This window comes from Rhipicephalus microplus, chromosome 3 (genome assembly GCF_043290135.1).
Source record: "Rhipicephalus microplus isolate Deutch F79 chromosome 3, USDA_Rmic, whole genome shotgun sequence".
NCBI lineage: Eukaryota > Metazoa > Arthropoda > Arachnida > Ixodida > Ixodidae > Rhipicephalus > Rhipicephalus microplus.
This window is the reverse complement of record NC_134702.1, coordinates 167402530-167418447: the sequence shown is the minus strand read 5'-3', so window position 1 is coordinate 167418447 and position 15918 is coordinate 167402530. Positions and strand designations below refer to the sequence as shown.

Below are 15918 nucleotides of genomic sequence, written 5' to 3'. Positions count from 1 at the left end.
TCGTAGTTAAAACGACACTTCTCTGGTTTTAGTGATAGGCCTGCGGATCGAATAGAGACGAAGACGGAGGGAAGTCGCTGTATATGTAGTTCAAATGTTTTGAACAAAACAATGACGTCGTCTAAATAGACGAGGCAGGATTCTCATTTCAGACCGGACAGCACGGTGTCCATCATATTTTGGAACGTTGCCGATGCAGAGCATAATCCAAACGGTAGCACTTTGAATTAGTAGAGGCCATCGGGAGTTATGAACGCTATTTTTCCCTCCCGTACTCATCAACCTCGATCTGCCAGTAGCCGCTGCGCAAATTCATTGATGAAAAATATCGGGCATGTTGAAGTCGATCCAGTGAGGCATCCATGCGCGGGAGAGAGTAGACGTCTTTCTTCATCACTTTGTTGAGTTTCCGGTAATCCACACAAAATCTACGAGTGCTGTTTTTTTTCTTTTTAAAAATACCGACGGGCGACGCCCGTGAACTGCTCGAGGGTTAGATGACGTCATCTTTGAGCATCTGTTCCACCTGAGAACGTATCGCCTCTTGTTATTTTTGCGACACGCCGTCGGCGTGCGTAGGCTGCAATAACACGACAAGCGGTAGGCGTGCGTAGGCTGCAATAAGTACAGGCCGTTCGGTAGGGTACGTTATAATTCGGTGCTTCACCGTTGGGGTCTGCTTGATTTTGGAGGTGGACGCAAAGCAGCCACTCTACGTACGTAAGATTATGCGTATCTGCTGCTGCTGCGCAGAGGATAGCTGGCAATTCACGTCAACAGTACTGGCTAATGCAGTGTCACACTCGATGGCAGTGGCAATCGGGGCAATAGTGGAACATTCTTCGTCATCAATAACTTCAAAGTTTGCGATAGCTGTTCGCTTTGCCAAGTGTTGGTACTCGCCACTGAAATCCGTGGTCAAAAGCTGAGCCCTCCGACTTTTCAGTTGAACGATAGCGTGCGCGACACAAATCTACCGAGCCTAGAGCACAGAGAGGTTAGTTTCGGCGGTACCACTACTCTTGCTGTCACAGTCACTCTCCAAAGTTACCAACGTACTGGCTCGCGGCGAAACTGCCATGGTGGCGTCAGTAATTCGAAGTGTTGAAGTCTGCACAGCTGTATCCTTTTGTCTGGCTGTATGGTCGTCAGGGAACGTTATGAGTAGGTTGCGAAGGTTAATAACGGCTCCGTGCTCACAGAGGAAATTCATTCCGAAAATTAGGTTTTGGGAGTATTTGCGCAATACGATGCAGGAAGCAATGTATCTCGACTTACAAATTTGAAGCCGGGCAATGCATATTCCCAGCGGTGCCAATAGATGACCTCCCACAGGCCGGAGGTTGGGTTCATGGCCCCAAGGTGGTGTTACCTTTGGTAGTTGTGCTACAAGGTCAGCGCTTATCACGGAATAATTGGCACCCGTATCTACCAGAGTGGTCACCGGGTGGTTATCGACAAGAACGGAGATCCGAGCAGAGACACGTTTGTTGCCGATGGCATACGTCGATAGGAGGATGTCGTCAGATGTCGGCAGGAAGTTCGGGGGAGGGTCTTGTAACGGTCGATGAACAGCAGCCTCACCCCCAGAGGTCGCTGTTATTAGCTTCTCCTGCGTGGGCTCGTGAATCTCAGCGATCATCCCGCAAGGACGTCCGCAAAGGTCGATTGTTGGCCAGGTGACGTAGAGCGCCGTGAAGACGGCGACAATATGCCCGTGGAATTATGTTGAAAAGGTGCGAGTTGGTGGTACTGGGAGTGTTCACTAGAGGAACGGACGGATGCACAGACGCACGAACGGACACATAGGCAGATGCACGGACAGACGCACGAATGGATGCACGGACGGACGGAAATGCGGATAGACTGGCGGTAATTGTTTCTCTCCGAACTTTGCGCAGTTTTATGCAAGTTTCACACGCTGTTGAAGTCGTTTTGCCCTTCATAGCCTCTTGCGCTTACCTTATGTTTTTTTGCGAACTATCTTTACCATCGATGTATTCCTAGCATTTTTGTGTTCTGATAATGCGTTACGCGCTGTTGTCCAGACACATTTGAATTAGGGATGGTCGTGCTGGGCGCGTCGAGGGATTAGTTATTGACCTACTAATTGTTTTTAACGAAATTGAGATTAAATGTTATGACTTCTTATTTATGGTCGTCAGAAAGTCGTGTCACATCATATCAATGTTTTTACGTATCTCTGGTTAACGACACGAACACGAGAGCACAAAGTCGTGGCCGAATATATGTTAGAGCTGGTTAAGTGATATATATATATATATATATATATATATATATATATATATATATATATATATATATATATATATATATATATATATATACGTTCGCACTAACCGAAGTTTGCTAAAACGGAAATTATTTAGAAGAGCAGAAGAGCAGTAAAAATTGATGCGGTGTCCCCTATCCTCCACCACGATAATAGGGCTATCTTGTAATGACATAATGGATCTGAAACGTGCACAACAAAACCACAGCATTTCATTACTTTTGAGATAACTGACGATTGGGTGCATTGATAAAGGTTCATGAGAGTCCTGTGTTTTCCGAGTCTTCGTGCAAGTCGCTCTTTTTATTTTTCATTGCAAACCTGACATTTAATTTACGTGAGCCTTACCGTGTTCGAGTAGCCGGGCTCGGTACGTCATTCCAAGAACGATCCAGAGCAAGCTGGCCGTCTTGAGCGGCTGCACGGCAGCCATGTGCTTCTCCTGTCTGACCACCAGCAGGCGCTTGATGCTCGTCACGGCTGAGATGGCCACCGTTAACTTCCGGTGGCACGAATCTGCGAGGACGAAGCGGAGGGGTCAACTACAGCAGCTGTTACTGTAGTGCATGTATACAGCGTGGCCGTGTGTAGGAACGATGTTCTGGAGTATTACTGAAAGACGAGCTAGTTGGCGCATATACATTGTAGTAACATTTTCTAGCGTAGACTGACAAAAGGACAAAAAGTAGGAACGACAACAGCGCTACTATGAACTCAAGGCAAAGGAAAATACATATACGGACGCTGTCACCCGCTGTCCATACGCCCCATCGCACTATCGTGTCAGTCTGCGATAGAAAAAGTTATCACGAACAACGTTGTCGCGACGTTGTCGTTGAAAGCTGTGATGAGACCTGAGATGGAGAAACGAATTTTGCGAGAATTTCGCGTGAAGTAAAGTAACAAATAAGCAGTTTTAGAAACTGAACAAGGCAGTCATTCCATGCGCCATAATGAAGTTTTAAACTGCCGTAGAGAAGGCCTCTACGGCTGAAGCCTATCAGAGACCTGCGTATATTCGCTCAATTTGAGAACTTCATCTGCATAGTTGCACGTGCTCAATAATTGTAATGGATGTCTGTCTGTCTGTCTGTCTGTCTGTCTGTCTGTCTGTCTGTCTGTCTGTCTGTCTGTCTGTCTGTCTATCTATCTATCTATCTATCTATCTATCTATCTATCTATCTATCTATCTATCTATCTATCTATCTATCTATCTATCTATCTATCTATCTATCTAACACACACACACACACACACACACACACACACACACACACACACACACACACACACACACACACACACACACACACACACACACACACACACACACACACACACACACACACACACACACTTACATACGCTTGCGGGCGTACGATCGAATTGATTTATGTTATGCAGGTTGACAGCATATGTAAAGGGAGTGACATATTTTTTTCTAGTTTTTAGTACCTGCAATTTCTTTGGCCGACGACTCTCTCCTGTCCCAGTGAAAGTGCAGCAGAGTAGAAATGGCGATTAATGTGATCCAGACGATGAAGATGCAACTGTTGGAGAAAAGAAGAAAGTATGCAGTAACGACACATGCAAATGAGCGAGTTAATTATTGTTATTTAAGGTTAGTCGTGCAGTTGCCTTTTGGTAAAGTGGGGAGAACAAGGGGTAAAATAAAACTAATTAGGCTAGCTGCCTACTAGGGGTGCCAAGCCTGAAATGAGTGCGGAGCTATTCACATACTTTTTAATGTTTGGTTTTCTGTTTCTTTTATTGTATCTAACTTTCTTTTTCTATATTCTACAGTCTTTATGCGTATTTTCCATCTTTATTTTATTGTATTTACAATTTAAAATTTTACGCATATTTGCTTCTTCTTTCTCACTCTATTGCTCACTCGCTTCTTCTTTTTTGTGGTTTTTGTACTTGGTTTTGCTGCGTTGCGCCATTCAAGGACACCATACGACAGTCCATACGCACTATATATATATATATATATATATATATATATATATATATATATAAGGAGTAAAAGTGTATATTAAGGGCTTGTTTACCCTTGCTTTGACACAATTATAATAAAATCTAACAAACAATAACGCCAAGGAATCTATGGGGAGGTTATCAGACCGAATTTTAATGTAAATGTGAAGAAAGAAAAATGGGTGAAAACATAACTTGCCGTGGGCAGGAACCGAACCTGCGACTTTCGAATAACGCGTTCGATGCTCTACCACTGAGCTACCACGACAGATATCCCCCCAGCCAGCTTATTTGGTATCTAAGTCAATTTAAACGTGGGAGTGTCAGTCAGTGCCGTCTGTAGCCGTGGCGGCGAGTGTGACACACTCTTTATGAACATGTGTGGCGTCACGTAGGACGTGAACTTATTACGAGCTGGCAGCTGATTAATAGTCCCTCGTATACAACCTAAGCAGTACGAGACTCTCGTTAATAAATAATGGAAAGAAGTGTGTACTTAAGGGCTCGTTTTTCTGTGTTTTGACACAATATAATGAAATATAACAGACAATAATGCCGCCATGGCGACTGACTGACAAGGTCAGGCAGCTGCCATTTGGAATTTCTGTCACGCCATGGGTGTTTCAACGAGTCATCGACACATTGTTGGCAGTAATTCCTGGTGTTAAGGCTTATCTTGATGTTATCCTCATTTCTGGGCGTAACTCATTAGAGCATGCAGAAAGACTTTATGCTGTATTGGCGCGCTTGGAAAGAGCGCAGTTAAAAAGTGTGAATTCAACAAGACGAGCATCGCATTCTTGGAACACCGGATTTATAACACAGGAATCCATCCGAGTGCAAGCAAAACTGACGCCATCCAGCAAGTGCCAACGCCCACTAGCAAGAAAGAGTTGCAAGCTTTTTTGGGGCTACTGAACTTCTACAGCAGTTTCCTCAAGGGCAGGACCGAAACGGCGGAACCCCTATACCGGCTCCTAGACAAGGACCACAAATGGGAGTGGAAAGATGAGATCCAACGAGCTTTCGAGAAGCTGAAAAGCTACTTAGCTCCGATGCAGTACATGCTTCTTATGACCTCGAGCGTCCCTTGATACTGTGCTGTGACACATCCCCCGTAGGGGTGGGGGCGGTGCTGGCGCATAAAGCTGCTTACGGGAGCGAGCACCTGATAGCTTATGCTTCACGAACTCTTGGCGCAAGTGAGTGTAACTACGCCCACATTGGCGAAGAGGGTCTAGCCGTCGTCTTTGGTGTGAAACGATTTCATCAGTACGTTGCTGTGCGAGAATTCATGATGATAAGATCCCAAACTGCTTTTGGGTTTATTTAACACGGACAAACGAGTACTGGAAGTACTGTTGCCCAGAATACTGCGCTAGATTTTGTTGTTGTCTGTGTTTAATTATCGCATTCAGTACAGGTGAGGGGAGGACAACTCTAACGCCGATGCACTCAGTCGACTGCCAGCTCCCGGGAACGAGGACGAACGCCAACCGCCTGGAGATGTGCTTTTACTGCAAGCTGTAGAGTGTCCACCATTAGAGGCACCAGATATTGTCAAGCTTATCAAAACAGGCAGGGTCTTGTCTAAGGTGAAGGACTGGATCCTGAGTGATTGGCCTTCGACACAAATAGACAACACGTTTGCACCATACGAGGTGAGAAAGACCGAGTTTTTATTCCACCGGAGTTGCGTACCTTGGGGAAATCGCGTGATAATTCCAGAAGCAGCAAGGGAGCCAGTGCTCCTGCATGCAAATCACCCGGGGATGAGCGCTATGAAAGCTGTAGCTAGAGGGCTGATGTGGTGGCCAAACATGGATCGCCAAATTGAACAGTATGCTCAGCCGCAGCACGTCTGTGTAGAGCATGCGAACATCGAGTTTATAACTGCTTGGGGTGGAACCTTGGGGCAATATCAGGCTCTTACGTGGTCAGCCTGGCAATTAGGCCGTGAATGCTCCTGATACACCACTTCAGAGCCCGAAACTGTCTCAAGGTTTCGGCCCACAGAGAAAAACAGGCTGTTCCAGCGCTCTACACAGACGTGGCCGCGGCTGTACGGTACTGCCAGCCATGTCAGAGCAATAGACGAAGTGATTCCAAGGCTCCCGTTCTCTTTTGGGTCAAACCAGACCTTGTAGTCGTCTGCACATAGATTTCGTGGGCCCAGTCAAAGGAGATATTTTCATTATCGTGGTCGATGCATGCATAAACTTGGCCGAGGTTGAAATCATGTCGTCAATGAAGGCTTCGGCCGTTGTGACAAGCTCAAGAAAAATGTTTGCGACACATGGTGTGCCAGGCGTTATTGTTTCTGAGGACGGAACGGCCTTCACAAGCCGTTCCATCCTAATCTAATCTAAATAAATAAATCTTTATTTGTAGTAGTTGCAAACATTTTTGAAGTGTAATGGTGTGTGTACTGTTTTTACGGCACCTTATCCTTCCGCCAGCAATGGTAGAACAGAGAGGATTGTAAGGGAGGTCAAAGACGCTTTAAAAAAGCAACAGGAAGGATCAACACAGTGCAAGATTTCGCGGTTCTCTTTTCAACAAAACATGACGCCACATTTTGTCACAGGGAAATCTTCAGCAGAAATGATGGGACGGAGGCTGAGAACGGCTTTCGATCGCCTTTATCCGGACCGACAGCATGTGCCTGAAGGTCAGCTTCCAGAGACAAAGAGGTACTGTGTTGGTGACACTGTCTACTCTAAATGCTTCACTCCAGGTCCCAGGTGGAAAGCTACCAGAGTGGTGGTGGTCAGAGGCCCAGTGTCGTACACAGTCCAATTGGATAACGGCGAGCGCCATCATCGACATCGGAACCAACTGAGAAGTGCCTGGACGAGTTGCGAAGCAGACAAGGGTACCGGGGTGGGCTGCCACCCTACGCTTTTTTTCCCTGGCAACACGACCCCAACAGCAGCCGACAATCCCAGAAGCAACTGTAACGGTGAGTCCATGTCAAGCTGTTCAAGAGCCAAGCACAAGAGGCCCACAGCGGCAGCTGACGAGTGCAGAGATATCAGTGGCAAGCCCGGAGCATGCCGGCCAAGATTCGATCGCGCCGCGAAGGTCAACGCGGGTTCGACGGCCTATTCTACGTTATGGCATTGATGAATAGCCTAACGTATTTTTGTATTTTTTGTATAACTAATCTTGGAAGGAAGAAGTGTTGTGTACTAACGTCATATGTACATTTTATCGCTTATCAACCACGCAAGCAGTGGTGGCGTTATCACGAGTTCACAGCCATTCGATAAACAGACTGGGCGTCAATAAACCTACGTTCATTTCCCAGCTGAGCGTCTGACTGATTTACTGCAGATAGTCAGCACTGCAAGCACAATTGACGTTTCAGAACAATAGGATTCGCTTGAAAGGTAGTTCCGAGTCTAGTAACGTTGGTTCTGAGACCTGGTGTGGCTCTATGGTAGAATACTTGTTTGCCACGCAGAATGCTGGGGTTCAATTCCTGTTGGGACCCTAACACTCATTCTTTGCATTCGTCTGGTCAACGTTGCCGATGTCAGCTTTTTCTTAACGCTCACAGCTTAAAATTACCCACGCGTGCTCTCGTTGTTTCTCGGTAGATACGAAGTGTCAATCACCTGTGGCACATACCCGCATACAGTAGCACATACCCGCCCGCGGGTATGTACCACTATCTTAGGAAAAGTCTTTGACGACGTACGCGACGAGATTGTGACATTACTTAAGCCTATATTCAAGTCTATATTGTCAAACCATTCTTATCCCCCCCCCCCCTTATACTAATTTATTCCCGCGAGAGCACATAGACGTTATTAGTATTATTATTAGTTATTAATACTAATATTACTAATACTATTATTACGGTTGCTGTTACTGCGTGCTCACATGTATCCGCATTATTGGATGGTTTCAGAAGGATGACAATCGTTAAGACAATACATACAGAGGCACCGTTTACGTCAAGGGCTATAGTCAGTATTTATGGAAGTGTACCTAAGATTGACCGTAAATGTAACACAAATCTTTATTTGTAGTAGACAAACAAAACTCGTTAAGATAAGTAATCGTTTTTTGATGAGTTGTCATACCATAAAGCTAGATTAATAGACCATATACAGGTAAGAAACGGGAGAGAAGGTAAGAAATGTATAAGACGATGAGCAGGCAAGAAGCTCATCGTTGATCTATTTCCAGCAATATCCGAAAACCCAATCAACGTTTACTTTTTTGTGGTGCCAAGACCATGCAATTAGGAGGAGAAACAGATATGGCAGGTGCGCCTCTCAACAACCTCAACTATATATGACTCTGGATGTAAGATTATTCTGTACGAACACCTCATAAGGCAACGCGGATTCTGTTTCCCTCATCCGTCAAGGCAAGAAACAAAACAAAAAACGATGGTGTTCTGTGTTGTTTCTTTCCATGAGTTTAAGTTTTTCGCTCCACGTTACCGAGATGTTTAGCCTGCAGCAGCTTGACTAAATATTCATTATTTTCTACCTCTACCTGCGCACACAACGGCATAATCTTATCGACATGGCGTTAGAGCACGCATACTTCAATATACCAGAAGAGTATGTTTGTTAAAAAAATGTCTTGCGTGATATGTAGCACATAAATTGGCTACTCAGAGATGTCATTTTTCGCTAGTAATTCAAAATAAAACACAACAAAATGCAGCCCTTGTAAAGCAACTGGTGTATGCACTTCTACAAGAGCGAAACCTGAATATGTACGTAGCACGGGCTACGAGCAATTCCCGTTCGTAGAGTTCCCACTGCTCCGTTCACTTAACTGTCGATGCGACGTCAGTGTTTGAGATAAGCGTGTAGGGTTTACCCGGCTCCAGTAGGATCTTGCTGGCGGGATTTTCAAACTTGGCGTGCGACATGCGCGCTATCTTTCGTTGCACATAATCGATTTGCTGCTTGTTGTAGCAGTTGCGAGGCTCGTCGTCTGCACTAGTGCGTTCGGTCAGGTTGTTTCCTCCTGCGGATGTAACGAGGAAGGCACCGGAAAAGCGCCGGTGGGAGGTGCAATCGCGCGCTTGGCGAGGCTGTGGCGCTCTTGCCTGGCGGGGATGTCGTGATTACTTGGTGGTTATTTGTGTCCTTTGCAATGCTTTTTAGACCTCGTTCCTTAATTTTACTCAGGTATTGGGCATCTGTAGCGTATTTGTAAGGTTGTACTGACCATAGTATTGTGAGCGTGATTACACCACATGACAAACGAGAAGCCCGGCCCCTGTAGCGCTACGCGCTTAAAGCCAGCTATATGACTCATTGAGATTACTTTCGTACAGATATACAGTGGAATGCTTTTCAAGAAGCAAGTCAACAATTCTATCAACGGTTTTGCCGTGCTTCCAAGCAGTAACAATGAGCATGTTGGCAATTCCAACAATGACCTCGTCGAGCCAAGTTGCGTTGCTTATTTTTTTTTAATGGAGTACTACAACCACATTACCTTCGCTCAGCACGTCTTGCAGGCGCCCCCGAAAAAGAGAGATCTAACTGTAGTCGGTTATAACTTAAGTCGAAGAAACTCGGCAGATCCACACTCACTCTGGCAGTCGTAATGCGATGAGGTCGGCAAGTAGTGGTCTATACAGCACTTATTATTGTTTTGAGTAAAGCGTTACGAATATGACTAACAGTGTGGATTTTGAGCAGCTATGTATGTGCATTTTGTGAGCAGGCCCATAGCGATGAATTTTTCTTTTCGCAGTGAACCACTTGCTCAAGTCATCAACTCTTTGAGCAATCTGCCTGTTTGAGGAATGAACTATTTGGAGGCGGAAAAGTTTGATTTTATTTGATTAGATTCGTTTATTCATTTACATCACCATTGTCAGAGACCACGGGAAAAGGATGATCCATAATCTTGATTGATCATAGATTGATTATGTTTCATAGGGCCTTCCACCTATTCATCCCCTGGCTACGGTATCGATTGTGAGCAATCGTATATACTTCTGTGACGCCCGAAGGCATACGATTGTACAACGTAACGTCGGTACGGCGCGTTTGAGCACAGGTGTTCGTTTTATCGAACTGATTGTGCAATGATGTGCGTATAATAAGAAACGGTGTACGGCGTATTCCTCCACGTTGGACATTGTTTAGGTCATACTATATTTTCTGTAATATTTCTTACATTGTTATTAAACTAGATAGCTAATATTGCAACCGGAGTTAACGTTGACACGATAGGAGGCTATAATGTAGGGTTTGGCATACAAGAGCGAAGGCTGTGAAGGAAAGGAAGGCTACTTAAAAGAATACTCTTGCATCAGGGCCGCATCGCTGAGTCGGTCTTGTCCTCGTTAAGCAAACCCCGCTCTCGCTGTTGCTGTACGCGCCGCCGAAGTCATTTGCAATCTTCCATTTATTGTCGACTCCCGAAGGAGCGTAACGTTCAGTGTTTTTACGTAGCAAAAGACGGCAGAAAGAAAGCGAAACAAAGATGTAACTGTGCACACGTTCACTACGCTGACATTTACATTTACGAGCGCATCACAGATGTGCAATGCTTCGCTAACGGTTCACCGAAGGGAAGAAGCTACGACTGCGGAGATGGCTCACATGACGGCCAGCTGCACGTGGGTGATGCTGAAGTCGTTCCTTGAGCGGCACGATGACACTGCAGCCGACGTATTCGACCCGTTGAGCACTGAAAATAGAACACGAACGTTTGGGCGCGACAAATTGACAGAGGGGACACTCTGAAGGAAAACTGGAAAGTTTTGCACGGAAGAACCCTCGCACTTTTGCTTAGCTTATACTTCGTCACGGGAATGCTCTAAGTGTATTATACCCCTGTCACACCGGCCAACTTAAGTGGACTTCGAAGGAGGGCACTTCACCGCTACAGTGCGATATGCATGCTGTCATACGGGAACGCTTCGTGACACTCGCTACAAGGTGAGCTCCCAGGTGAGCTCATTCATCAGACTTACTGTGCCGAGACGAAGTGTCTAGCCTAGGTTGAGGGTTCTCGAGATCAGGTAACTTGTTATCCAAGGATGAGCTCATGGCATTTTTTACACTAAAGATTTTGTTATTAGGAACATTGTTATGAGCTCATACCACTAAAGACTTCTTGACTCGGACTCACTCAAGAAATACATTTTGCTTGGAGGACTCGCTCGGACCTAGACTCACCAAATTATTCCTCAACCAGGCTGACTCGGACTCGGACTCAGTGTGCTTCTACTCGACCGGACTGACGTCTCAGCCGGATTCATTCAGACTCAGACTCATGGCTTCACCTTGGTGTTATTGAGCCTGAGTGAATCGACTTACGAGTCTGTCAACGTGAATTCAGCATTTTCGATCTAGATCTCAATGCACTTTATCCCCAATACCTCACGTAATCGTTGCTGTACAGTGCACTTTTTGATCTTTTACCTTCATATGCGAGTTATCAGTGGTTTCAATCCAGTAAGGACTTTTTATGAAATCTGCGATTTGCACGAGATATCGTTTGCGGGAGAAGGTCATAGCCCCCTCCTCCCAAACCCCCGCCTTGGAGCAAATATGAGGTAGTGCATTGCTGGAATATGCGCGAAAAGAGTTTAGCAGAAGCTTGAGCCTATATACCTCTGCTAATAATGCTGAAGACGAGTAGATAGAACTATATGGTTCAGCAATTAGTGGTGGAGCTCAATAAGACTCACTCACGAAATACATCTTGCTCTGAGAGCTCGCTAGAACGCGGACTCACCAATATTTGCTTCAACGAGATTCACTTGGGCTCCGACTCACTAAAATATAACTGACCTGATCTCACTCACTCCGAGCACGATCTGAGTCTGAGTTATTCGTGTCTGGAGTGAGTTTGCCGACCTATGCCAGGGGCATGCCCTATACACGTCGTACAACGGTCATATCTGCCGCGTTGGCACTCGAAGCTTATTTTTAGGGTTGCCCATTGCAGTAACAACTTATTACTCGATATTCAATGTCTGAAATAAGTTGCTGTTGTGGTACGGAAGTAACCATCGTCATTACCGTCATTTCTAAAAGGGGTTGTCAAAGCGACATTTTTGCTGTTAATTGCGCTACGTTTGCCTGTGTGACCGCGGTAGATTATTACGCGTAGGCCACGTGTAAAAAGTACTTGCCGTAGCAAGTACTTTTTATTACGGGGCAACCGACGATGCTTGCGGGCTATTGACTCTTGTACATGTGGGAGGGTGCGTGGGTTTGCAGTAAAGTTAAAAGATCATTACTTAACGTTATGTCTATATACGTATATTTAATTTGCCAATACGAGTCTAAGGGAAAACACAGAAAAAGAAGAGCAGAGGACGAGCGCTACTAACAAGTAAATTGTTTGTATGTGCGCTTTTGAATAGAGACCGAAAAAAGTGACAACAAAGGCCGTGGAAACTTCATCTTTAGCGAACATCAAGTAACTTGCGCCTGTATACTACTTCACCGCTGAGAAGGAAGAGTGCAAATAATACGCATCTTAATACGCTCACATGAGCTGTTAGAGGGGAAAAAAAGGCACGCAGCTCACCTTTCGCGACGAGCGCTTCCAGTTCTCTTCCGGTGCAATGAGAAGGTACGCACACGCCTTGTCGTATCTTTTTTAGAGTATTCTGCAATAAGAAAGAATATGAGAAACAGTCGTAATTGTACCGTCATTATAGAACTAAAGGGATATAGAAAGATAGTCCATGACATGGAGTAAAATTTTTCTAAGTAATTATTAACGTTTATTCAGACTATTTATATAATTCAATTAATTATTTCATGCAAGGCTGCAGATATTTTGGTGTGCTCTATTGCATTGAGCAGTAGTAACACTTGAAGAGGCACATATTACTCGCATTGCAAAGGAGGACGCGCTCACTTATTACATTACAAGTTTTGAATAAAGGACATGTTAACTAACTATTTTAGCAGATTTGAATAAACAAAATCGTCATTTTACAAAACACATAAACTTGAAATCAATTTTGAAGCTAGCAGCCTTTTCAAGCTATGTAACTGTTCCGCCTAAAAGGTACCCCTTTCTTCCCTTCTATGTCCACTTTTTTGTTCACGCGAATAGCCAGAGACACTGCTTATTTAGATTGAGGTGCACAGGAAAGAAACCCCTCCGTGACAGCGCGCCTAGTAATCATACCGTGGGTTTGGCAAGCAAAACTTCAGCAATCATTAGCAATTTTTTAATGAAGGACATTTTTTACCTCCTTAACAAAAAGGACTCAGTGCACTTAGTCGCAAACTTGGGAAATGCTTCTCTCAAAGCAGATGTCATCTTCAGAATTTCCTGTTAATAATAACAGCGTTCTAAAAGACGGGGCACAGTTGAAACAAGCCTTCCTTTTTTCTGTCTTCTTCCGTGCTGGAGGATATACTTCGCTACCAACACCTCTGCGCTTGTTGAGCGTGCATGTAAATAATCTTCACGCAATGCGACAAATCGCAAGCGTTTGAGTTCTGTTTTTTTCCGGTAAGTCCCAGCCATTTGAGCGCTAATATTTAACACGAAAATGTAAGTTGCCAACCTTCAATGGTAAACAGGCGAAACGAAAAAATAAGACGACTTTTTTTCTCTTTTCGGCTGTTTTAATTAGTGGTTTGCGTCTGACAATTTCCTGAAGCATGCACCAACTAGCCCAACAACAAGTTTTTCTTAAAGTTTAACAGTAATATACTAGCAACCATAGCCAAAACATCAGTAATGCATGGTAATTCCGTCGCGTGTGCATACGCCACTCCAAACGCTTTTGGCCACGGCGAAAGCCACGCATGCGAAGGTCAAGCATTCAGGTGTCACGAAGGCTGGGCTCACTCTTCAACCACGTATTCGCGGTCGCCGAGGCTCGGAACGTTGCGCACATGCACAACGGAGACCTTTGTTATTCACCAAGGTGACAATTCAACGCAAGTGACTAACTCTGTGCATTCTAGGTAGTCCTTCGTAACGTTTTGCAACTCAGCGATGTTCCATCGTTAAACTTGAATAGAGAAAGGCCTAATGCACTTACGCAAGATTGAGTCTCATTCAATGAAGACATGCTAGGGCGCGCCAGCCGAGGCCACGCAGCGTTCAACCCTGAGTAGCTTGCGTGATCGTCAGGGACATTGTCTATTGACACCCGTGAAGGTAATTAGCACTGGTGTGCTGCCTTTCGTTATGTACTTGCGGTGGTACAGCTGTAATGATGTGCGTGCTATATGGCTGAGACCTGTGCACGCATTAATTCAGCTTACAAAAAGTTTATTGAGAACATGAAAAAAATTACCTATACTTACTTTGCGTAAGCTCGAAACTATCCTTCAATTAGTGATGATTTGTTTCACTCATCATGCACCGGTAACCTCTCGTTTGAGGACATTCAATAGAATGTCAGATGCATATGCAGTGTGGCCATTAAATATTTATATTCTTACGACATAACTTAACGAAACCCTCCACACTGCACATTGCCGCTGAATATCACATAACCAAGATTATATATTTTGTTTACACATATCCTCCTAATGTTATTATTATTGTTAGTTTTGAGATTTGGCTGGGAATCAGTGCCAATCATTTTTTCTTATTTTTCGGGAACCGATATACACGCTTGGTATGTTCTAGTTTTTTTAATTTCTTTTTGTCCCCTTGTGCACAATATTCATGTTTGACTTGCTTTTATTGCATTCCTTTCTTTTACTTGTGATATGTAATCAGTGAGCAATCCTGATGCGCCTGTACACCTGTAAAGATTGTCTTTGGGGATCGTCTTTGGGGATAATAAGAATAACCACAAAGAATTTGAAGTAATTATATTGGAATAGCACTTTGCGTTTGTCCATGCATTTCGTCAAGCAGATCATGACCTTCTGAATGTTTGGCCGCCAAAATTTCTATTCAGGGTTTGCCGCACCGAATTTCTGTTCAGTGTTCGCATCAAGATATCTTGATGACTGTCGATCAAGCTATGTAGTTGAAATTGAACTTCGCGTTTGCCTTGAAATGTCTTTGGACAAAATGTAGATCGAGATCTCTTAAATATTGGCCCATGAAGAGTTATTGCAGGTCCGTTAGGCCAAATTTGACGGTGGAATCTCATACGTGGTTGGTCCTATAATCTGCTATCGTACGTTGGACGCCGTTTTATTTGACGACAAGCCAGCGTATAATAGCTGCTGGCTTCCGATCAGCGGAGCTTTCGAAGAACGAACAAACAGGGAACACGCTAAGATTATTTTGTTGACGAAGCTAAACAAAGCTTGCTTGTTACCAGGCGTTCGGACTTTCTAATAAATTGATATAGCTAACCATTAATTAGATTAGAAGGACGTTGGTCGACGCGTCCGTGCATGTCAACACAAAACGAATAACTGCGCTGCTTCGCCACACGCACAAAAAAAAAAGGCAGCATATCCACGGAGTGAATGATGGAGAGTGGGGCGAAGAATTCGTCCGTCCATTCGTTCTTGCTTCCGTCCGTCCATGCGTCCGTCAGTGTGACCGTCCATGCGTCCATCAGCCCGTCCGTGCGTGCGTCTGTTCGTGCGTCCGTCCCTGCGTTCGTCCATGCAGCCGCCCCTGCGTCCGTTCATGCAGCCGCCCCTGCGTCCGTTCATGCAGCCGCCCCTGCGTCCGTTCATGCGTCCATCCATGCATCTGTC

The 15918-nt window shown here is 44.8% G+C and overlaps 1 protein-coding gene and 1 long non-coding RNA gene across 2 annotated transcripts in view; one reads left to right on the top strand and one right to left on the bottom strand.

Annotated features, from left to right (window-relative positions):
• The window catches only part of LOC119170644 (nose resistant to fluoxetine protein 6), an 87138-nt gene that overhangs the window by 36769 nt on the left and 34451 nt on the right, over nucleotides 1-15918 (bottom strand). Inside the window, exons 4-7 of the mRNA XM_075890471.1 lie at nucleotides 12806-12887; nucleotides 10864-10951; nucleotides 3749-3843; nucleotides 2642-2809 (exon numbers count right to left, since the gene is read on the bottom strand). Of these exons, the coding sequence (XP_075746586.1) occupies nucleotides 2642-2809; nucleotides 3749-3843; nucleotides 10864-10951; nucleotides 12806-12887 (433 nt within the window). The remainder of the gene's footprint in view (nucleotides 1-2641; nucleotides 2810-3748; nucleotides 3844-10863; nucleotides 10952-12805; nucleotides 12888-15918) is intronic.
• LOC142803428 (uncharacterized) lies at nucleotides 6542-7582 on the top strand. Its single transcript, XR_012894111.1, has 2 exons — nucleotides 6542-6944; nucleotides 7011-7582. It is a non-coding gene; the product is annotated as an uncharacterized LOC142803428 (long non-coding RNA).